The 25,333-nt window shown below is 37.0% G+C and overlaps 1 protein-coding gene across 1 annotated transcript in view; it reads right to left on the minus strand.

The window, feature by feature from the left end:
- The window catches only part of LOC150106425 (fibroblast growth factor receptor-like 1), a 59,353-nt gene that overhangs the window by 21,308 nt on the left and 12,712 nt on the right, over nucleotides 1–25,333 (minus strand). The window contains exon 4 of the mRNA XM_090392994.1: nucleotides 5,060–5,353. Coding sequence (XP_090249120.1) covers nucleotides 5,060–5,353 — 294 coding nt within the window. The remainder of the gene's footprint in view (nucleotides 1–5,059; nucleotides 5,354–25,333) is intronic.

Genomic DNA, 25,333 nt, shown 5'->3' on the forward strand with positions numbered 1-25,333 from the left:
TATCTGCATTCTGTTATTCGAGTTTTATGAATAGCCAGACAGTTATGATTTGTATTTATTAATTCTCTTGTTTAAACTTTAAGTTAAATACTATTTATCCCCTAAAGATGTAAATCCTATGATTTACGAAACTTGTCGGGAACTATTATTTCAGTATTTTGTATAACTGAATAATAAAAAGCGTGGTGTAATCACCGAAATAGAGTATGCAATGTCCCATTGATGTTTCCCAAACCTGAAGACCTTACATTTTGCTGCATTAAACCGATACCCCCATTCATTTGCCCATCTGTCTAGTTTATTCAAATCCTCTTGCAGGGCTGCCACATCTGCATTATTACTGATAACCCTACACATCATCTGCATACAACTGAATTTCCCCATGTAATCCATTGACGATATCATTGATATAAAGGTTGAACAATAGAATTCCCAGTACTGATCCCTGTGGAACCCCACTTGTAACCTTCTGCTTCCTTGATATTGCCCCAGCATACACAACTCTCTGATGCCTATCAGTCAGCCAATCCTGAATCCATTTGTCTAACCCGACATTTAAACCCATGTGCTGCAACTTAAATATCAGCTTATCATGTGGCACCCTGTCAAACGTCTTTGCAAAATCCAAAAAAATGGCAGTATGTGCCTTTCCCTCATCAACTGCTCTTGTCACTTTATTATAAAAGGCAATCATATTACTAAAGCAAGAGCACCCCTTAACAAATCCATGTTGATTCTCACAGATAACATTACCCTCATCTGCCCAATGCTGTATATAGTCCCTCATAATTTCTCCAAGACCTTAACTAGTGATGACACACAAACAGGCCTATAATTATACACTTCCAGTCTGCTACTGCCCCTATGCATGGCACTATCTTATCTTCCTTCCATTCCCTGGGTACCTTTCCCACAGCCAGACTTTTATTGAAAAGCCAGACCAATGGAACTGTCAGTTCTTTAGCACATTCTCTCAAAACCCGTGGTGAAATATCATCCAGTCCAACAGCTTTACTGATATCCAGAGTACTCAGTATTTGGAACAAACTCTCCTCCTGCACCTCTAAAGCTCGAACCTAACCTATCCCTCTAGTATTAAAATTTACTCCTCCAAGATGAAATATTCCAATAAAGTGTTCATTGAACAACTCCACTATGTCCTTCGCATCAGTCACTCTATTCCCATTTTTATCCTGCAATGTCATTCTTTCACAATCATTTCTCCTCCTGCTGGCCACATAGCTAAAAAATTCCCTAGGATTTTCTTTGGATCTTAGTGCCAATCTCATCTGATATTCTAGTTTTGCCTTCCTCACCATTCTGGTCACTCTCCTGGCCTGTCTTATATTCTTCATGTAGCTGTCCTCCACCCCTCTCCTTATATATCTTCCATAATCTCTTTTTCAACTGCAGTTCCTGTTTTATATCATTTGTCATCCACTTTACACCAAATTGTGTCTGCTTCTTCGCCCGTGGAATACAGCTTACTATTGCTGCTAACGAATATTCTTTCACAATTTCCCAAGCACTAATGATATCCTGGCTTTCCAATTCTGCCCTCCATGGAACTGCCCCTAGTTGATACCCATGACTATTATAATCACCCGCCTTATAATTCCACATATGTTCCCTTTTCTTCGATACACCTGCAAGTCTGTTCATCTTCCAAGTCAAAATCACATGGTCACTCTCTCCAACATGGTGGGAGAGATGTCATCTCACTTATTATCAGCTCTTCTGATGCTATGACCAAATCCAAAACTCATGAACATCTTGTTCCCTCTATTACATGCTGCCGAAGACATTTGTCCCTCAAGAATTCCAGAAATTCTATCCCCTTCTTACTACTTGATTTTTCCTCTTCCCAGCTTATACTGCTGTAGTTAAAATCTCCCACAACAATCATTCTTCTTACACTTGCCAAGCTCAACTGCCTAAACATCTCCTGGTCCTTACCTTCTGTGCTCCCTGGTCTATAGCAACACCCCACTAAATATCCTGTCTTGGCCACTTCTACCTCACACCATATGCTTTGAAAACCACCTGTGTCACTGCCTTCCAAAGCCTCCACTCTTAGAGGACATAAGTTATCACTTATCATAAACAGTACTCCACAACCAGGTTTTCCTTTCCTATCCTGCCGAAAAATACTGTACCCTGCCACTTCAATTCCAGTTATTATATCATCCTCCGTTAACTACGTCTCTAAATATTATCCAGCTAAAAAAAAATATTTCATTTATTATTTATTGTTTTGGTGTTGTGTAAAACTATTAAAGCATGATGTATGATCCAACCAAATTTATAGATGTTTGATAAAATACTTAAATATATAGCTCAATGTATTCCCTGCAGTTCACTACTGAAGAGACTTGAGTTGTCAAACAAAAAGAAGAACAAAGATTAACAGGCTTTGTTAAATATTTCAGGAAAATAAATAAAATAGTATGAACTGAAATGAAAATCAATGACATCAGAAAAGAATCAAATCACAATATTCTAATAATGGTAAAAATCCAAGAAAAACAGTTATAGCTGTATCAACATGCACTCAAAATGCCTATCAAAAGACTGGTACACTAAGTCTAAAATCAAAAACATGACTTTGAACTATTTGGGGGGGGGGGGGGAGTAGCAACTGATCCAAACTACAGATACAGTAATACCCCACCTTAAGATGCTTCAACTTTACAACAATCTGCTGTTATGACACACTTCAGTTATAACCAATGCCTATTTATACAATGATGAATTTGCTCATATGACAGTTTTAGCAACATGACTAATAACAACCTTGCTACATCTTTGTTTGGTGTTTTGCTGCGAATAATAACTATAATTATAAATGTAACTATTATTTTATTGTTGTTAATAATGGAAGATAAATTTCATAGTAAGGAGGGTGCTGTTGCTTCCAGTGAAAAGAAGAAGAAGATGAAAGAAGAATATATTAGATATTATGATTAAAATTACTAAATTTAGTGACAATGATGTATTGAACAGGGAGGCCACAGGCTAGGCTTACCTTGCATTATTGTTGTTACAGTTGTTAAAAACAAAGATAACTTCTTAGTGAAGTGAAAGGGACTCGGTAGCTCAGTTGGTATAGATTAGAAAGACCTGGGTTCAATTCCCGTCCATGATGCGAGGAATCTTTATCTGGTCTCTTTCAACTAAAGGTGAGTTGACTAAAAATGAGACGGTCTCATACGGAGATAGGAGGTTTTTCCCCACTGAAAACTTGGGTTTTTCATCCCTCAGAACAGGCAAACCGGCCTGTGAACACACACACACATGGATCTACAGTCATAAAATACTTATCCAATCCTTCACTAGGAGGGCTCAACCAGTCCTAAGGGATGATGGAGGAATGGGGGAAACCCCATACGAATAAATAAATAAAAGTGAAGTGAAACATATGCTACACTAGTTAATAACATGACAATCTTATTGATGAAATGGAAAATGACTAAACTAGGTGATGTATTTCCTTAAGTCAAGTTATTCATAATTATTATTAACAAAATGTTGCAAAAATTATTCAAAATTGTTTGTTTGTGCATCAGATGTAAATAATTTTTTTATGTCATTTATGCATGTATATGACTGCTTAAAAACATTTTTAAACCATAACGTGCATCTATAAATGGGAGGGGGGGGGGAAGGCAATGATTCACTAGACAACGTAATTCACTATACAACAGCGGTCTGGAACCTAACATGTCGTACGACCTGAATATGCCTGTATTTCAGATTATGCTTTAGTCTCAAAACTTTCACAACAGAAGTAAAAATAGAGTACCTATACATTTTTATTTAAAATAATACTAAAAATTATCTATTATACTTTGACCAAATAATATCAAAACTAGCAGTGACCGTATCTGTTATCAAATGTGAAGTATAATATGTAGTATTTTTCTTTTCATGGGACATGGTCTTTCTAGAAAGAAATTTTATTCATAATGCTCTTTCATTTTTTTTTTTTTTTTTGCAACAGTTCACGAGTTATTTTCTCACTATTTTTCCAAACAAACATCAAAAATAATTATAAGAATGACATTAATAATATTAATAATTCTTTAATGCAGAACAAATTATGTATCAGCTTTGTATAAAATAAATACTGTTGTGTATTTTGACATAAATACTTATTAATTAGCTACTTCTCAAATCAATTTGTTTTCATGAAATTGTCTTAATTCATTTTTAGTGAACTGTTTATTCAATAATTTGTAGTTTTGATAAACTGTGATTTTTCAATGAATTATAGGTGTTTGAGACTTGTCTTTCAATTTTTTTTTTTTTTGTGAAAATTGATTGTTCGATCTTTTTTTTTCTTCCAAGGAATTGCCTTTTTAATGAATTACTTTTTTTGGTTAACTGTTGTTCAATGAATTGTTTTTCAAGTAACTGTTGACTTGTAAAACAGGTTAACTGTTTTAATTGTTTTTTTTTTGGTAAATTGAGCTTTTGATGAATTTTCGTTTGATAAATTGTCTTTCAATAAACTTATCAGTGAATTTTCTACATACCAATATTCAACTGAACTTTCATATATGATTATGATTAAAGATCTTTTGGACGTCCCTTGAAACCAACCGCAAACAACTGGGGAAAACAAAATCATAAGCCATTTCAATCAATGTAGAAGAAATACTGATTGGGAGGGGGAGATAGGATTGAGCAATATAAGCTAGTCAAGGGCTGTTATCAGGTTGACATTGAAGAGAATTTTCATAGAATGGGAGAGGGAAAGGGGGGAGGGTAGAACAAGAGGCCATCGCTGGAAACTGTATAAGGAGGGTGTGAGCAGAGGAGTGAGGAGTAGGTTCTCCAATGCAGAGTGGATTGGTGAGTGGAATGCATTGCCTGAGTGTGTTGTGAACACAGTCACATTGAATCAGTTTAAGGCACAGTAGGATGAGCAGTGTGTATCTCCCACAATGGGTTTTTGACTCCACGGAGGTCAAATGTTAATAATAATAGTGTGCATGTAAATAAAATCAATAATGAATATACATATGTACCAGTAAAGATGCCAAAATGAACAACTTACCTCGAACTTCAAGAGTAAAATTAGCCTGAATGGATCCACAGGTATTATTTACAATGCACACGTAGTCACCACTATCATGCTCCTCAAGATTATCAAGACGAAGGGTGAAAGGCCCTCTATTTGAGCCACGTGTAGTGCCATCGGTCATTAGGCTCTTTCCATTTTTAAACCAGTAAATATTTGGTGGTGGATATCCAACAGTCTGGCATCTCAAATGGACTGATGTACCTACTGCTTGCCGTAGAATAGTAGGATAAGTTCGCATTCTTTCCACAAACCTAGGTTTTGAAGCAACTTAAAAAAATAACAAATGTTTAAAACATAATCAATTAGAATAATACAGTCTCAAAAAACTGTAAACATAAAATATAAAAACAATATCCTACTAGAGCTAACTTTAAACCCAAGTAAATTGATGAATAATTTAATATGGCTAATGAAAATTATTATCACCAGATCTCCAGAGTCAAATGAGAGATTCTTCCCATCAAACACAAACCATGTCTTAAACTCGTTGCCTATTTCTTCACTCTGCCACTCCCAGGGAATGTATATATTAGACTTGCCAACCACATGTTAAACAAAAACCTATAAGGTGTGAACCTCCCTTATACACTCTCAGGAACAGCCTCTTATATTACTCCTATATCCCTTCCTTCACTCTTGAAAATTCTCTTCCATGTTAATCTGGTACAAATTCCACACAAACTTATATATCTCAATTATATCTGTCCTCCTATCATCCTCTGCAGATTGCATTTCCACAATCTATCTAACATTGAAAGCTGACACTATCTTAGTCAGCATTCTCTGGATCCTTTCCAAAAGCATAGTTCATATGTAGTCTGATCAATGTCTTACCAACCTGGCTAGCAGACTGGATAACACTTCCACTCGCCAACCTAATACCTATGGACTTGGGTGTGAATGTGGAACAACATCTCTACTTCTACATGGGTCTCAATGCCATAATCCATCCATTGGATGTCATCACAATTATAACAATAGGACTCCAAAATTTCCATTTCTTGACTGCCATTAACATCAGTTAGCTTCTTCACCTCCTTCAGATACATCCAAACTGACTGAAATATCATAATAAAACCACCTCTGCCTTTCAAATTTCAGAATTTACTACTTGGCAATATTGAACTTGTAGCCCTACTCATTTGCTCAAATAACCAGTCTACAAATCCACCTGGAAAGCCACAACATCCTTTCACTCCTCACAGCTTTCCCAACCTTGCATCACCTGCATATCACCATGTAAGTCTCGCACAATATCATATAAATTAAACAATAATGGCCAATAAAAAGACCTCTGTGGCATCAACAGTGACTTTTCTGCAACCATATCCAACTAAGAAATCTGTTATCCAATCCCATCCATTAAATTACTCACAAAATATGAATATCTTTACAAAATGTAAAGATGTGACTACACATACATTCCCCTTTTCCAATACATCTAACACGCTTGTAATCTGTATCCTATTGTGTAACCTGCTGTTATCAACCAACATCAAAGCCCACACTATCCTTTCCAACAACATAATCACAACTCCAGATACACATAAGCTACTGTAATTCAAAGCCTCAGTCTTGATATTCCTTTGTGAAATGGAAAAATTTATTTTATCCCCTGTCCACTCTTTTTAGGATTATTATTATTCTTCAGGCCTCCATGGAGTCAAAAGACTCATCATGGGAGGTCCTTCCTAAGAAACACAAAGTCTATCATACCACTCCTTGAACTCATTGACCATTCTCACTCTCACCACTCCATCAGGCAATGCATTCCATGGTTGAACCACCCTCCATGCAAAGAAACCACTCTTCACCCTCTTGCTCACAGTTTCCTTTCGTAACTTCCAGCGGATGGCCTCTTGTCATCACTCCTTCCCCTGTTCAACCAAGCGAACTCCCCAGTGTCAACCCTGTAACCACCTCTCAACAGTTTAAAAGTCTCAATCATATCACCTCTCCTTCTTCTATCCACCAAACTCTGCAGTCCACATTCCCTCAGCCGATCCTCATAACTATCATTGTACAGCCCTGAAACCATCTTTGTTATCTGCCTTTGTACCCTTTCCACAGTTAATTTATCCCCTTCAAATCCTGGGGACCAAATCTGAGAACAATAGTACAAGTGTGGGCGGATCAGAGTCTTATACAACAGAATGATAACTGTTTTATCTGTGCAGGTCAGTGTCCTTCTCATTATTGCAGCAATCCTCTCTGTTACTTTCACCACCTTTGCAATATGTCCCCTAAATTTCAGGTTTCTATCAATCATCAACCCCAGATCTCTTGTCTCTCCTACTTCCTCCAGTTTAACTCCTCCCATAGAGTATTCATTGTCCCATTGATGTTTCCCAAACCTCAAGACCTTACATTTTGCTGCATTAAACCAACACTCCCATTCATTTGCCCATCTATCTAGCTTATTCAAATCCTCTTGCAGGGCTGCCGCATCTGCCCTATTACTAATAATCCTTTGCAAACAACTGAATATCCCCTTGCAATCCACTGACAATGTCATTGATATAAAGGTTAAACAATATAGGTCCCCGTACTGAGCCCTATGGGACCCCACTTGTAACCCTCTGCTTCCTTAAAACGGCCACACCATACACAACTCTCTGATACCTATTGGACAGTGAATCCTGAATCCAGTTGACCAATCTGACATCCAGACCTGTGTGCTGCAACTTAAATAGCAGCTTATCATGTGGCACCCTGTCAAATGCCTTCGCTAAGTCTAAGAAAATGGCAGTATATGCCTTTCCCTCATCTAATGCTCTTTTAACTTTATCATAAAAGGCCAGCATATTGCTAAAACAAAAGCAATCCTTCACAAATCCATGTTGACTCTCACAGATAACATTACCCTCATCTGCCCAATGCTGTATATGGTCCTTCACTACTTTCTCCAAGATCTTACTAAATACTGATAACACACAAACTGGTGTATAATTAGACACTTCCAGTCTGCTACCGCCCTCATGCAATGGCACTATTTTATCTTCCTTCCATTCCATGGGCACCTTTCCAGCAGCCAGACTTTCATTGAAAAGCCAGTTCAAAGGCACTGTCAGTTCCCTAGCACATTCTCTCAAAACTCGTGGGGAAATACCATTCAGTCACACAGCTTTACTGACATCCAGAGTAGTCAGTATTTGAAACACTCTCCTCCTTCACCTCTAAACCTTGAACCTACCCTATCCCTCTAGCATTAAAACTCACTCCTCCACAATGAAATACTCCAATAAAGTGTTCATTGAACAATTCTACTATGTCTGCTGCATCAATCACTCTATTCCCATTTTTATCCCACAATATCATTCTTCCACAGTCATTTCTCCTCCTACTCGCCACATATCTAAAAAAATTCCCTATGATTTTCTTTGGATCTTAAGGCTAATCTCCTCTCATATTCCAGTTTCATCTTCCTTACCATACTAGTCACTCTTCCTGCCTGTGTCTTATACTCTTCATGCATCTTCTCTTCTCCTGTCTCCTTATATCTCTTAAACAGCCTCTTTTTCGCATGCAATTCCTGTTTAACAAGTTTCGCTGCCACGCCCCTCAGGCATTGTTTGTTCCCGCACGCCAAGCCCTTTTTGCATCTTCAAGGTCACTACGAGTAATCTCGTAGCTGGCTTATCAGACAGAATTTTGTTTTATATGCCAACTACGAGTAATCTCGTATTGATGAGTCAATGGTGTTGTGGCGTGATAGACTGGAGTTTCGGCAATACATAAAAAACAAAAAACATAAATATTGTGTGAAATTCTATGAACTATGCGAATCGAATGGATTGGTGATAAAAATAAAAATTTATACAGGAAAATCAGAATCCTCTTTAGCAAAAATGGCTCACGCATATGATATTGTATTCCACTTGATGGAAGAATATTTAGACGGGGGTTATGTATTGCATATGGACAATTTTTATAATTCTGTAGCTCTGATGGAATTGCTTACCGACAGAAAATCGTACGTGTGTGTGTGTAACGCTGATAAATAATAGGAAAAACATTCCACCAGATGTTATTCAGAAGAAACTAAAGAAAGGGGAATTTGTCTGGCAAAGAAGAGGTTCTGTTGTAGTCAGGAAACGGAAGGATAAGAGGGAAGTTCTTTCCATTTCAAATATGCACAAATTTGAAATGGTTGAAACGCAAAATCGGAATGGTAAATTTCAATTAAAACCAAGCATCGTTAGGGATTATAATTTGGGAATGTCAGGCACCAATCTTTCTGATCAAATGCATATTGCCAAAGAAATTGGCAATATGCATTTTTGAGATATACACTCAAAATGCGATTAAATTTTATAGCATGATTACTGGAAATGCAATGACTGCGTTAAAATTTAGAGATCAATTTATCTCAGTTTTTGTTGTAATGGATGAGCTTACAGCATCAGAGAATATCAGGAGGAATCGAGATTTTCATTATTTGGAAATTTTACCACCAAGAGAAAAAAAGAATCGCCGACAAAGCCCATGTGTGTACACGAAACAAACGAACACGCGAAACACATTACTACTGTCCTGTTTGCCAGGAAAAAACACCATTGTGCGTGGAAAATTGTTTTAAAATGTACCATTCTTAATTTGAATAAATTGTTTTTTTATTTTATTGATTGGTTTTTATTTTTATTGATTTTATTAGTTTTAAATTGATTTACAAATTACGTGTTATTATACTACGGATTAACTCACGCTTGTCACAGGAGGTTGGTAATCGACATACGAGTATATTCGTAGTTGGCTTCTGAGCCACATGTATAATATACAATATTTTAGCTGAAATTATTTCCCTTCTACCAAGCCCCCAGACATGCTCTCCGCTTTATTCCGAATCCAAGGGTCCAAATGAAGGTAAATATATTAAGGGTTAACTTGTGTTTCACATAGGAGGTCGGTAAATCAACATACGAGTATACTCGTAGTTGGCTTGCGAAGCTCATATACAAACTACGAGTATACTCGTAGTTGGCAGCGAACATGTTAATATTGTTTGTCATCCACTTTACTCCAAATTGTGTCCTCTTGTTCACTCGTGGTATACAACTTACCATTGCCGCTAATAAATATTCTTTCATAATTTCCCACGCACTAATGATATCATGGCCTTCCAATTCCTCCCTCCATGAAACTTCCCCAAGTTGATGTCTTAGACTATTACAATCACCTGCCTTATAATTCCACATACGTTCCCGTCTCTTTGATACTCCTGCATGTCTATTCATTTTCCAAGTCAAAACCATATAGTCACTCTCTCCCACTGGTGGGAGAGATGTCACCTCAGTTATTATCAACTCTTCTGATGCTATAACCAAATCCAAAATTCTTGAACCTCTTGTTCCCTCTATTACATGTTGCCTAAGACATTTGTCCCTCAAGAATTCTAGAAATTCCATTCCCTTATTGCTACATGCATCTTTCTCTCCCAAGTTTATACTACTGTAGTTAAAATCTCCCATAACAATCATTCTTCTCGCACTTGCCAAACTCAACTGTCTAAACATTTCTTGTTCCCCTCCTCTGTACTCCTGGGTCAGTAGCAACATCCCACTAAATATCCTGTCTTGCCCACCTCTACCTCACACTATATGCTTTCAAAATCATTAGTGTCACTGCCATCCAAAGTCTCCACTATTAGAGGACATTGGTCGTAACTTATCATAAGCAGTACTCCACCACCACGCTTTCCCTTCCTATCCTGCCGAAATATGCTATACCCAGCGACTTCTATTCCTGTTATTATATCCTCTTCTGTCAACCACATCTCAGTGATCCCAATAATTTTTTGCCAGGCTGATGCTATCTGCGCCACCAATTCCTCTCCCTTATTCCGGATACTCCTGGCATTAGCATACAGCATATAAATGCCGTTGTTTCTATACCCAGTATTATCCCTTCTAGACTCCACTGGGTTCAGTGTTACCTGATGTCGTCCCCCTTCTCCCAAGTATGCATTCCCACAAGAGGCCACCCCTGCTACCATCCTCCCTGGGACATACTGACTTTTTCAGAACAGCAATCTCTCCAGATGCCTACATCCTTCCTCTTTCAAATGTAAGTGATCTCTCGCATACAATTCCTCTCTGTCCTCAAACGCACTCCAAGCATCCACATTCCAAAAGAACTTGTTAAACAAGCCTTTCATGGCTATTATTAACTTCCTTGGACATTTCTGTCAACATTGTTGTGTCGGAAATAACCGGCCCACTATCAGTCAGCCATTTATTTCGAACCCAACATGAGAAGAAATTGACTTACGATAAAAACGTGCTTATACTCTCAAGAGCAGGGGTAAAGAAATAATAAATGAATTGTAATCAAAGAGGATATATCAATTTAATTAGTAAGATTGTTATAAAATAGTCCAAATTGTATTCAAAAATCATGCCCAGTATGGGAAAATTATGTTAAAGAAATAAGAATCATATGTCAACCAATCAACAGAAGGTCAAATCACTATGTAAGAGTCCACAGTGACAAAGCAGAAAAACTGTATAGCCATCCAGTAACCTCAACCGTAACAGTTTCGTCAAGAGAAAAGAATAGAGAAAAGAATGTGACATCATCAATACCTGATGAATCAGGGATAGTTAAGTAGGTGACGAAAGTAATGAGAGAGGGTGCTCGCGGATGAAATACAAGGAGCCGCATGCACTTTAAACGCTCTCTCGTGTTCCTATATTTTCCTGTGTTCTTGTTCAAAGGCTGTGAAGGCTGAGGAAGCTTGTCTCAGGTATCCAGCAACATTCCATGTTGCTGTGGGATCCGATATGCACAAGATATCCAACAGAACATCAGCAGACCAGCAGACAGAGCCATTGGTAAATCTGCTACCAATGTGAGGACGGCGAAGGAGATCCTTTGAGGAGAAAAGAAAGCAACAGACAGCGGAGCGACAAGAGACCCTTGCCACATCCGAAGAAAACCCAGTTAACCTAGGACTAAAGTTAGGAACCAACTTCATTAAGGAAATAGCTGGTAAGGTGCAGAACTTTTATTATATATATATATAACAAGTCATATAGAAAGAGAGGAAACAAAAGGAGAGAGAACGTTGAGCATTGCCCTGCTCGAGCCATCTAAGTGATCCATTTGGACTAATCGTCTGTGATAAGACTTCCTATGTTAATTTAATCTCTTGTTTAAGAGAGACATTATAGTAGAACAGTTATTAAATGATTCAGTATATGTGATAGTGTGTGAAGGCCCTGTTCCTTACAGATGGCCTACAACTTATATAAGTTTTACAGGGAAGAGTTTAGTCCTCTGACTAAAACAGTGACTGTTAATGGAGTAAATATATCGTACATTTTACTAAGGTGGTAATATTTAAGAATTGCATAACCACGAGAGCATCACTTAATCCTAAAGTGAGATACAAGAATAAGGATGATTAACTCTTGACATAAAATTAGATGAGCCTGTGTGATAAGAGATATATAAGGGAGATTTTAACATTTAAGATATTTGAGTGATGTATTACAGTAGTATGAAAATCTATGCATGAGTTTATCCTTATATTATTGAGATATGATTTTAGTGTAAATATCTTTTGTTCAAATAAATGTATTCTTTTAAACTAAAACTTGTGAGTTCTTGTGTCTGAGACTGAACTACCGCTTAGAAAAGTTCGGACCTGTATAAGTACGGGATACTGTATAAAGAGTGGGAAAAAGGGAGCCACGACTGCATACCACATGATCTCTAACATCGATTAAATTGTTGATATAATTAATAGCTTAAGTCTTAGGATCAGAAACTGGTTTCTGGCTGGCACAGTCGATCCTAAAATAATTTGTCAGGAACTAATTTCATGTACACGTCGCTTCTTAAGATAAGAAACTAAATTAGGGTATTATAAGAAAACAAAATAACCAAAAGAACAAAAAAGAAAAACCAGAAGGAGGAACTAAGGGATGTAACAACATGCAGTAATATTTCTAATGCTATCATTTTATTAGCATTGAGTTTAATGAATTTAAGTTACAGCAAACTTGCTACCCATCCCTTGTCACTGAAGTTTTGTAAACTATCACTACTCAACACAAGAAATACCTAGATGACTTGCTCATTAAATACTTCAATTATATCTACAGTGGTGATTATCTATCTACCATTTCAATCAACTAATATCATCCTTCCACAATTTTTTTTTTTTTTCATGCTGAAAGAGCTCCCCCCCCTTTTTTTTTTTTTTTGATGCTTTACTTTAGCTTTCCTTATCAACTGAGTCTTCTTAGGCTGCTGCTTATATTCTCCATCTAAGCAACTGTTACTGTTGCTTTCCACCTTTAACAGCCTGCATTATCTTGTTATTCATTCATCCATCCATCCATCCAATTTAACCACCCTATTTTCTAACCTTTGGAATATATATTGCAATATATATTTCAACACTGTTACTTTTAAATATTTCTTGACCAGTGTCCAAATCATTGATTTCCACCTTAACTCATCACTGCATGCTATTTCTCCAGACTGCCATCTGAGCTTTTCAAATTCGCTTGCCTTTTCCTGCTCAGCAGCACTTAAATGCCAAGTTGCCACCCAAGTAAATATACCATAGTCACTTTTTCCAACTAGTGGCAATTCAACACCTCATTCACATTACTGTTCAACTTATTTGTTAATGGTATTTATGTGGACTGACACTGAACATTCAACTAGCTATTCATCTTTATATTTGATAGTATTAAACAACACCAAGAATGAAAATAAGATATTCCTTAAGTAGCTGATATTCCACTGGATTTCAAACTAGTATCGTTAAAGCTCAAAAAACTTGTCATAATGCATATGCAATAACAATTAGTGTTGGAAAACAACTCAAACTCAGTGGTTAAATTCAGCCAGGGTGCCCCGGGACTCGAACCCAGAACTTTTTTATTCACCGGGCCCAAACGCAGAACATTTTTCTGTTTTGTGACTTTTCTCCCTTTACGGTAATTAAACCTAACACAAAACAGAGAGCAATGGCAGGTTATTAAGACGTGCATATGATTAGTGCAGTATTAACAAAAGATTGTGCGACTGAAAGATAAATATTTTCCGTGTGATGATACAGCGTTCCCCCTTTATACAGGAGTTTGCAGTACCATCTAGTCCCACCCAAATTTTATCCGGGCTCCAGAACCAGCATAGGCTGACGAATCAGACCTATGGCTGGGTCAGTATTCCTGACTGTAATCCGTGTGTATCCTCAGACCGGTTTGCCTGCTTGCAGGATGAAAAAACACCAGATAAACTGGCGGAAAAAACCCTGCTGTCCACTCCCAAGACCAGCTAACTTGGCTATGGCTGAAAAAGATCCTTGAGTTCCTCACGTCGTTGACAGGAATCAAACCTAGGACACTCCTTCCCCAGGCATATGGTTGCGAAGCACAAAGCCACTAGGCTAACCACGCGGACGATGGAAAGATAAAAGCATGCCAACAACTGAGTTGAAATGCTAACTCTCTTCAACCGAATTCCAATAATATGTGGAACTGCCATAACAACATTCATTATATATATATATTTCTTAGTTTTAACACGTTTGGTTGAATTTTATTGCTGCTTTGCAGGGAGCGAACTCACACACATCTAATTAATAACAATAGTTTTTAGTTAGATACTGGGTTTACCAGTGCAATATGGTTTTACTTGAGTCTATACAGCATAGTTTCTGTATGAGGGGACATGCGATTCATTAATTAGTGTCATTTTTATCCCAGTTGTCTCTAATTGCGCTATTTGTTGAGAAATATATTACACAGAGTGCTTGTACCTTATTCACTGATATAATAAAAGTACAGTCATACCCCGACTTATGCGAATCCGGAGTTACGCGGTTTCATATATGTATGTATTGCCTCACCACTAGTCGTATCTTTCTGGTGCGGCCACATTCGCCAGTGTCGCACATGCTGTGAACAAGCACGACATGTTTCGTGCAGTCTCCATTCATACACGATTTTTATAGTCTACAAACCTTGCGATTGTTTAATGTTATGTTCTTGATAAAAATTTTATCACATAAAAAATAATAATGTCGTCCAAAGGAAGCAAGTCCAATTCTTCTACAGCTAGCAAGAAAAGAAACACATTGACTTCAGAAACAAAACTCAACATTATTAAGGATTTTGAAGGCGGAATAAAAATTTGTGAACTAGCAAAGAAGTTTGATCTACAGGAATCCACAGTAAGAACAATCATAAAAGGAAGGTTTACAGATTTTGAAGGACATAGATTCTAATGAGGAACGAATTGTAGCCACAAGGTAAGGAATAAAAATATCATTAGCTTGCTATGAAGAAATTTTGCACGACAAGAAAAAGACATTATGCTGTCAGACGAATCTATTAGATTTTATGAAACCATTGACATCGAAATAACTTTCTTTTTTTTTTTTATGTACGAAAAACTACAATTATGATTATATTTCTTAAAAAAATAGGTGTTTTTGTAAACCTAAACCTTTGGTCCCAATTAACTAATATTTTGTATGTTTGTATGCAAAATTATACCTGAATTACGCAAATTCGACTTACGTGCTTTTTGTTGGTTCCACCTACCGCGTAACTTCGGGGTATGACTGTACTTGTTTTTCTTGTCTCTCTGCAATATAGTGACTATTGGAGGGAGGGAGGAGGTGTTGTTTACTGCCGGAGCAAGTTACTATCGCCTCGACGTGAACATGTAAGCTTTTTTTCATGTGTGAAGTATATGCGAAACTTGTTAATTTCTTTTTTCGAAAAGTAAAATCAGGGGTGCAAGTTATATGCAAGGATGAGTTATATGCAAGGATGAGTTATATTTTAGTAAGTACGGTATTTCAACTTTGGATAAGTACATTGGTACCTTCGTTAAACAAAAAGCAGCTCAGATGACAGCAATAATACGATAATACAAAACGAGTTTGTAATGACAGTTTGTGTGTAGTTTCTGAAGAGAAAGAGGTCTATAACAAATCCACAGAAACATAGAATTCCCATCAGTTGTAATACGATAATATTAATATGCTCAACAAAAGAAAAGATTTGCTGACTTGCTGAGCACTCGACCAGTGAATCGGATTCAAAGGTAAATACAACTGGTTATTTTGTAGGAACATTTTTCTGTTTTGTGACTTTTCTCCCTTTATGGTAATTATGCTTACATTATTGTGTTATTATTCAACAATTGTTTACAGTTTTGAATGTGCATATAAAGTCAATATCAACAGTTGCCTGGTTACGAACGCATGGTGAAAGGGAAGGGGAGGTTTGGAGCTTTCCCGGATAGCATTCAAAGGTAAATACAATTGGTTATTTTGTATAGAGCCATGGAACTTATTCATTTAGAATTTAACCACTGCTCAAACTGCAATGGACAAAACAAGTAAAGTCCTAACTTGGTATGTGATGCTGGATAAAAAGAAACTTGCATTTGTTGGTTTAGTATCAGTTTTTAAAATGACTATCTCCCAAATTTTAGGTAAATTAATGCAGCTGTGCTTGTCAAGAAAACTCTGCCATAGATGAAGCTCATGCTCATCCCTATGCCGGTCCTAAGGCCGGGTAAAAGAGGAAGGTTGAACAACAGGCTAATCACCCATTTTCGTAAAAAAGTGCTGATTACAGAAACTATGAGTGAAGCAAGAAATCCCTTGGGGCAGAGTGCTATGACCCATAGTCCCCCTGACAGATGACTACTTACAGGACTTTGGAGAGGAGCCAACAGCTATGATGCAGGTGGGGGCCAAGCCTTTTGGAACCTCACTTATGAATGAGGTCAATCACTCACCCTAAAATTAAACTCAAAATTGAACATGGAAAGTTTGCACAATGTATCAAATCAGAAAAAACCAAGCAAATAGTCAATGAGATAAGCAAATACAGTACTGATATCTTAGGAATTACTGAAACAAGATGGACAGGCTTTGGTAAGATAAGAACTGAAAAATATTACATATTGTATTCTGGAGATGATGCAAGACATTAGAAAGGAGTTGTAATAATTGCAAGTGAGAAAGCAAAAAAAAGTCTGATGGATTGGAACCCAGTAAATAACCGAATAAGCCAGATCCTGATACCAAGGTTGAAGTAATGCAGAAATCATATTTTCTTATACGAGTTGCCTTATTATTAAATTACTCTGGATTAGAGAAAGATATTGGAAGTTTTGTCACTTGATTAGACTATAAATTATATATTTAGTTTAAGCCTTTATCCAAGTGTAAGCAAACAAAGTTTGTGCCTGAAGTGTCTTTAGGACTGGGACAACTCGTGGCAAAGGTGGACTGACTTCACATCACTTGCCTTAGTATCCATAATGCGAAGTACATCTTCTTGTGGACATGTATAATACTATGCATTATGGGAAGGGTCACTACCCAGACTGGTTTCGGGTAGTGATCCTTTCCATAATGCATAGGTCCCATTCCTGGACCCAGAGGTGATACTAAGTCCTTATCCTTATAAGGACTGGCTTAAAGGGGCAAAGCAAGAATGCTTTTCATCTTCCCCGTTATCTGTAGAGGACAGTGTAGGGATAAGGTGTTTTTGAGCTATTAAAGCTCCGATCATGGCAGGAGGGTAACAGCAATAGCCGAGCCTCAGTTAGAACTTCATTGGCTACAGCATTGCCATCCATTACCCTCCAAGGGTATTAATCACCGCATCTCACAGTCGATTCTCACCGACCAGGTGATACTAAGGTTGAAGCAATGTAGAAGTCATATTTCCTTATATGAGTTTCCAAAAGGTGTCGCACCTTATTATTAAATTACTCTGGATCAGAGAAAGATATTGGAAGTTTTTTCACTTGGTAAGACTATAAATTATATATTTAGTTTAATCCTTTATCCAAGTGTAAGCAAACAAAGTTTGCACCTGAAATATCATCAGGACTAGCATTATACATACATACATTCAGGCATAGCATTATACATGCCTGCAAGGAGATGTGCTTTGCATTATGGGATACTAAGGCAAATGATGTGAAGTCAGTCCAACTTTGCCACAAATTGTCCAGTCCTGAAGATACTTCAAGCGCAAACTTTGTTTGCTTACACTTGGATAAAGGATTAAACTAAATATATAATTTATAGCACCTCATAGGTATAAAGAGCAATAAAAGCAATAAAGTGCAATATGCAAGTAAGTAAGCACTTGTGAAGAAAGAGCAGACAGTTATTTGATCATTTTTGTATTGTAAAGTGTATTTTAGGATGTCTGTTTAGAAAGAAAAAAAAGAATCAATGACAATAATGTGTCAAGAAAGATTCTACTCTTTCTTGACACATTAGCCCAACTTTCAAATAGTTAATTTTTTTTTCTCTACGTATAGAAAACCAACAAATTGGAAGATATACAGGGTGTTCGGGATAAATTTGACAGTTTCGTAAGGAAAAAGAAAATCTTCTTTGTATCTATTAAATTTAATGAATTGACAAAAAAACATTACAGGCAGAGTTAATTACAATACTATCAACAAGATTTACTCAAAATAACCACCATTAGCATCGATCACAGCTTCAATTCTGCTTCGGAACCTCGAACAAGCTGATGCTACAGTCTCCCTGGGAAGGGCCGCAAAAACTGTTTTAATTTTATCCATTAACTGGGCTTTTGTATTACTGGAAGTGCGATTGGTGTCTTTTTCAACTGCGCCCCATACAAAATAATCCATGGGGTTAAGCTGGGGAGTTTGGAGGCCAAACATTTGGACTGGTGAAGTCGTAGAAATTTTCAGACAACCATTTTTGACTTTTCCCAGAGGTGTGGCAAGGGGCCGAATCCTGCTGCCATACATACTGCCTACCATTGGCTACCCTTGTTATCCAGGGCTTGACTACAGTTAGCAACTCCACGAACAAAGCCCGAATTCCAATGCCAGGGTTCTTCAACACCTGTTCCTGCAGATTTGCGAGGAATTCTGCTGTACGAACGCAATCAGATCGTCTGCTAGGGATCTTTCTTCTTGCTACATCCTCGTAGTCACCATTGCAAGTCTCTAGTTCATGCCTGATTGTTTTTACTGTATTCAGGGAGCATTGGGCAGCAGTCGTAATATCCTTATTTTGATGGCGGGCACGAATCATCATGATACAAGTTATTCTCTTCCATGATTCAGGTGGGTTCCAGCTATCCATCCTTTCTGACATCTTGTATATGAATGAAGAAGGGTCCAAACTTTTAAATGAAGAGAAGTGTGTGTTAATACATGTAACTTACGGAAAAATATAATTAATTATAAATATGTCAAATTTATCCCGAACACCCTGTATATAAGTAGACTTACCATAATTTTTTTTTTTTTTTTTTTTTTTTTTAAATCAAACCGGGACATTTTTGAGAGTTTGCTCAAAACAGAAAGTAACGCCTTCCATGCTAAGTACTTATGATTCAAAAGGCTAAATAATGGAGTGGTTAACAAAAAACAACATTTCGTGGTAATAATTGTTAATTACTCTTAACTGAACATAACTTATTATTAAAAAGTTATTAATATTTATCACTAGCGCGAACTTTCTTTAAAAATTCTTTGTTATTTTTAATCATGTCGAAAAATTCACTACAATTTAGTTCACTATAAAGTTTGCAGCGCAATACAGCTTTTACTGTTGATTCAGCCATTCTATCTCTTTCTTCAGACCATATGTTATTCACTATTGAGAATATCCTTTCAACAAGTGAAGATGTGCCTGGCAGGCTGAAAATGTATTCTATAATTCAGACAAGATCGGGCAACGAAATGTTCTTTTCTTTGAAATGACTAAATAGTTGTATCCATTTTTCTTCGCAACTTGTATTTTTCAAAATGTCATAGTTGGCCGACCAAAAAGCTTTTGCAGTCACCACCTCATCAAACAGTTCATCCATGTTTATTGCATTATTTGCAAGAGTTTCATTAATTTTTTCACCTGAAGCTTCAATTTCCGACCAACTTAATTCATTGTTGTTTATTCAAGTAAAAGATTCTGCTCCACCAAAACTGTTTTCCCAAAGCTCAACGTAAGAAAGACATTGGTCATAAAATTTTGTAAACTCTTGTAGTATTGTATTAATATTAATACTTCCATTATTTTCCAGTATTCTAAAAAGCTTTTTTGCTTCTTAAGGTATAAATTTATTATCATGCCTTTCCTCAAGATTTGTTTTTAATTTTCTCTAAGTTCAATGATAATATCTGTTGCACTCGCTTTTGTACTTTCCATAATCAAGATAGATTTGTTAAACAATTTGAGTTGCCCGTGCAAAAACCACAAATACATTTCACCACAATCATTATCAAAGAACTGTTTTATCATCACCGGACAGTGTTCTTGTGAAATAAAATATGATTTCAATCCCTCATAGATTTCAAGTATTCTGTCAATAGCTGGAAGTAGCAAAAGAAAACAGGTGTTGCCATGTTGAAGAACCTTTTTATACTTTACATGTACAAATTCACAGAACGCTTTTAGTCGAGTGACTCGAACCGTATAAATGTGGAAATATTTATAAATTTTGACTACTAAAGCTTCTATTTCAATAGGTAGAACATCAACTGCAGTTTGAAGCCAGTTGTGAACGATGTGAGCACTGCAACCAATGCCCACAATATTTCTTCCTAGTTCCTTCTTCGATCGACTGTAAATATTGTTTTCTCCTCTCCATTTTACACCCCCAAAATTGGTATTGCAGTTATCTCCACAAAATCCAATATTTTTTTTGTTATGAGTTTTCATAACTGACATTAAATGGTTTGTCAGTATTTCTGCAGTTTCACCGGGAACTGATTGAAAGTCTAAAAGTTCAACTTTTACTCCACAATCTGGTGCAAAATACTGCACAACACATGGCACAGTTTTAATTTATTTCCTGTTGGAAGAATCAATTCATATTGTCACAAAATTTGTTTTGTTTAAATCTTCACAGAGTTGCTGAAACAACAGTGGCTCAATCACATTAACAATGACAACTTCACATTTTGTTCTATCCAGTCTAAACTTTGTTTCAAAAAGCTTTGATATCAATTTAGATGAACAATCAGCAGACTTAAAGCTGAGATTGTGAATAGCAAAAATGCAAAAGTTGCTTCTTTAGCAGCTATTAAAAATTCTTTGTCACTTGGATCAGCACCTTTAAAATATGACAATATCTTTGAGGAAGTTCTTGCCGCTGCTAGACTAGCCTTATGTTTCGCACATGTTAAGTGATTTTTTTTATGTCCAAACACCCACCATGAGCCACAGAAAATTCTGAAGAGTGCTGTTCACATTTCACTTTATCAATATGACCACAAACTTTTTTCCAAAAACGGATAAACCTTTTTTAATTCATCCATAAACACACAGTTTCTTTTTGGCATTTTGGGGTTAAATTAATTTAAAAGAAGTAAAAAAAATCACAAACAACATGCAGAAAAGAAACACCGACTCGCAATCTAAACTCAACTAAGATTGCGCATGCTCAACAATGACTTGAGATGCAGCATACAGGCCAGAGTCAAAGTGGGGTATTCGTGTCGCCTAATCACCATTTTCCGAGGCTGCACTTTTTGTACTGCGTGTATATTCTGCACTTTTAAATTTTTACCAAATAACCGGGGCAAAATGACAAACTGGCCGGGATGCCAGGACCATACCTTCAAACCGGGACGTATGGTAAGCCTATATATAAGCAATCACACCATCATCCAATCCGACAATCCTGTATTCTTAAAACATTAACTTCCAGCAAGAATTATTTGTTCTAATGATACAGCTCTTGCCACATAACTATCTTCACTACATATTTTAGCTAATGACTACAACTGCTATAAAAGAGACAAAATAATATATACAACTTCAACCCCACAATTCCTAATTCCATAACTATCAAATGCAAAATCCAAAAAAAATTGCAGAATATGGCTTAACCTCATCAACTGCTTTTGTCACGTTATTATAAAAGACAAATCATGTTACTAAAGTAAGAGTACTCCTTAACATTTGTCCCTCAAGAATTCTCAAAATTCCATTCTCTTATTACTACATGTATTTTCATCTTCTCAGCTTATACTGCTGTATGTAAAATCTCCCATAACAATCATTCTTCTTGCACCTGCCAAGCTCACTGCCTAAACATCTCCTGCTCCTCACCCTTTGTGCTCTTTGGCTTGTAGCAACACCCCACTAAATATCCTGTCTTTCCCACCTCTACCTCACACCATATGCTTTCGAAACCATTAATGTCACTGCCCTCCAAAGCTTCAATTCCAAGAGGACAGAAGTCATCACTTATCATAAGCAGTACTTTGCCACTGCGTTTTCCCTTCCTATCCTGTCGAAAAATGCTGTACCCTGCTACTTCTATTCCTGTTATTATATCATCTTCTGTAAACCCACGTTTCAGAGATCCCAATAATCTTTGGACAGGCTGATGCTGTCAGCGCCACTAATTCATCTCCTTTATTCCGGATACTTCTGTCCAGATTCTACTGGACTCAGCATTATCTGATGTATTCCCCCCTTCATAGAATTAGAGAAAGGCATAGAACAATAGGCCATCATTGGAAACTGTATAAAGAAGGTGAGGAAAAGTTCTTTGCATGGAGAGTGGTTGGTGAGTGAACACATTGGATGGGAGGAGTTATACTGGAGGAAGTAGGGGAGACAAGAGATCTGGGGTTAATGATTGATAGAAACCTGAAATTTAGGGGACACATTGCAAAGGTGGCAAAGGTAACACAGAGGATTGTTGCAATAATGAGAAGGACACTGACCTGCAGAGATAAAACAGTTATCATTCCATTGTATAAGACCCTGATCAGACCACACTTGGACTATTGTTCTCAGATTTGGTCCCCAGGATTTGAAGGGGATAAATTAACTGTGGAAAGGGTACAAAGGTGGATAACAAAGATGGTTTCAGGACTGTACAATGATAGTTATGAGGATCGGCTGAGGGAATGTGGACTGCAGAGTTTGGTGGACAGAAGAAGGAGTGGTGATATGATTGAGACTTTTAAACTGTTGAGAGGTGGTTACAGGGTTGACACAGGGAGTTCTTTCACTTGGTTGAACAGCGGGAAGGAGTGATGACAAGAGGCCATCTCTGGAAGTTACGAAAGGAAACTGTGAGCAAGAGGATGAGGAGTGGTTTCTTTGCATGGAGGGTGGTTGAACCATGGAATGCATTGCCTGATGGAGTGGTGAGAGCGAGAACGGTCAACGAGTTCAAGGAGTGGTATGATAGACTTTGTGTTTCTTAGCGCGGGGGGGCTCCCCTCGATGAGTCTTGATAGACTTTGTGTTTATTAGGAAGGACCTCCCACGATGAGTCTTTTGACTCCATAGAGGCCTGAATAATAATAATAATAATTTTAAGGCACAGTTGGATGAGCACTGGGTGTACCTTCCATGATGATGAGTCTCTGACTGCATAGAGGTCCGATGTTAATAATAATTTTCTGCCTCTATCTTAGGGCTTCCTTTAATGCAGCAGAATTATTTTGATCATTTTATCTCACATTCTGACACACAGACCAATATCCTATCCAATCTATGGATCTATTAACATTGAGATTTTATAATATTCTAAGCACTTATGATTCATTTGTGTCTATTCTCACATTGGTTACTTATTTAGATTTTATTCATTTAATTCTTTATTTAGAACCAATCTGTAAATTTTCTAACCAGAAGTACAGTAAAATCAAGAGATAACAGTGTGAAAATAAACTGGGATTATACTTTGAAATACAGCAAGTGCAAAAGTAAGTATTTGGTAGGAAAGGTAGCTAGTGTATAATCCAGGTATTACACTCTTGAGTTGAGATGGTGAGTAAAGAATTAGTAGAATAAACACACACACCTATTGATGATAAATCCTAACTAAATTTCTTTAGTTAGTAAATTATTATTTACTAATAATTCACTAATAATTCAATATTTCACTTTGTCACCAAGGCATCTTCATGGTCACAAAAACAAATTGCTGAACACATGCATGCAGGCCCACAGGCAAGAAAGCAAACAAAGACTGAATGTTAATGGCAGGCTCCTACAGTCCTAATTGGTACTCTCTATGGGCGTGATGAGGGAATCTTGCTGAAGGTTTAATGATGAGGTCTCCCAGATCATTGGAGTGAGGCAGCCAAATTTGTTAAGATTTATCATAAGGCTGAGGCAGATTCCAGGAATAGTCTTCTGGGTTTATATCTATTCCTGTATAATGGGTTTTACCCCCTCCCACTGAATTTGGTTATCTGTATCCATGGAATGGACTGCTACTCCAGAATGGAGTAGCAGACTGCGTAACTAAAGAAATTTAGTTAAACAGTCTTTAAATACAATAAATATTTATTGTCTACAGATGTGTATTTATTCCACTAAACATCAACACGAGCAATATGTGTAAGCATCCATACCAGATCAGTAGCATGTTGCCAAAGCAGTGTGAGGAAAAGAGATTGCAGTTTGTGAATATGTGATATGATGGCAAACAATGAATTGATAGATTTTGTGAGGTTATTTGGAGAGATTTTTTCTGAGCAAGAAGTGATGGAGAAAGCAGAGGAAGTAAGAGATGTTAAAGAGCAGAAAAGTAGGCAGGAGCGACAGAGTTGTTTTGAGTAGATGGGAGAATAGCAGTATGGAATTAGCAAGAGGTGTAAGAGAATGGGTATGCACAATGGACAGCAAAATGGGAAATTCATGAATCACCCATTTTCAAAGAGAATTTCCCCAAAAGGTGGAGGGAAGGATCATCTGGATTGCATAAGGATCAGTTCAACATGTTACACTTCTTTTTTTTTTAAATATTTTAAAACAGATTGTTGAAGCTGTGAAATAATGAAAGTCATTAACAATAAACATTTTACCTACCTGGAGCTGCATCAGTCATAGATTCTGCCATTGGAGTCTGAAAAATCTACCATGGATCTAAAACGGCAGAATCTATTTCTGATGCAACTCCAGATAGTTCAGAAGTTGACTATCAATGATCTTCATTTTTCTAGAGATAAGGAATGCTTATCTCTAGAAAAATGCCATGGAAAGAGCTGGAGAAGGATTATTGCAATGCAATAACCCTAAAATGTTTGCATACTAAAACACAAACCTTTATGCCATTCTTAGATGAAGTGAAGATAAGCTAATCACCTTCAGTACTACCTAAAACACAGTCCTGCTTTTGTCTCACAAAGAGAGAGAGAGAGAGAGAACTCTGACAAGTAGTGATTAAGAGATGATAGTTCTATGGTATAAGGCACTGATCAGGCCACATTTGAATTTCTGTGCACAGAGGTAGT

Source organism: Typopeltis vanoorti, chromosome 5, assembly GCF_054136105.1.
Source record: "Typopeltis vanoorti isolate ZY-2024b chromosome 5, IOZ_Tvanoo_1.0, whole genome shotgun sequence".
Classification (NCBI taxonomy): Eukaryota; Metazoa; Arthropoda; class Arachnida; order Uropygi; family Thelyphonidae; genus Typopeltis; species Typopeltis vanoorti.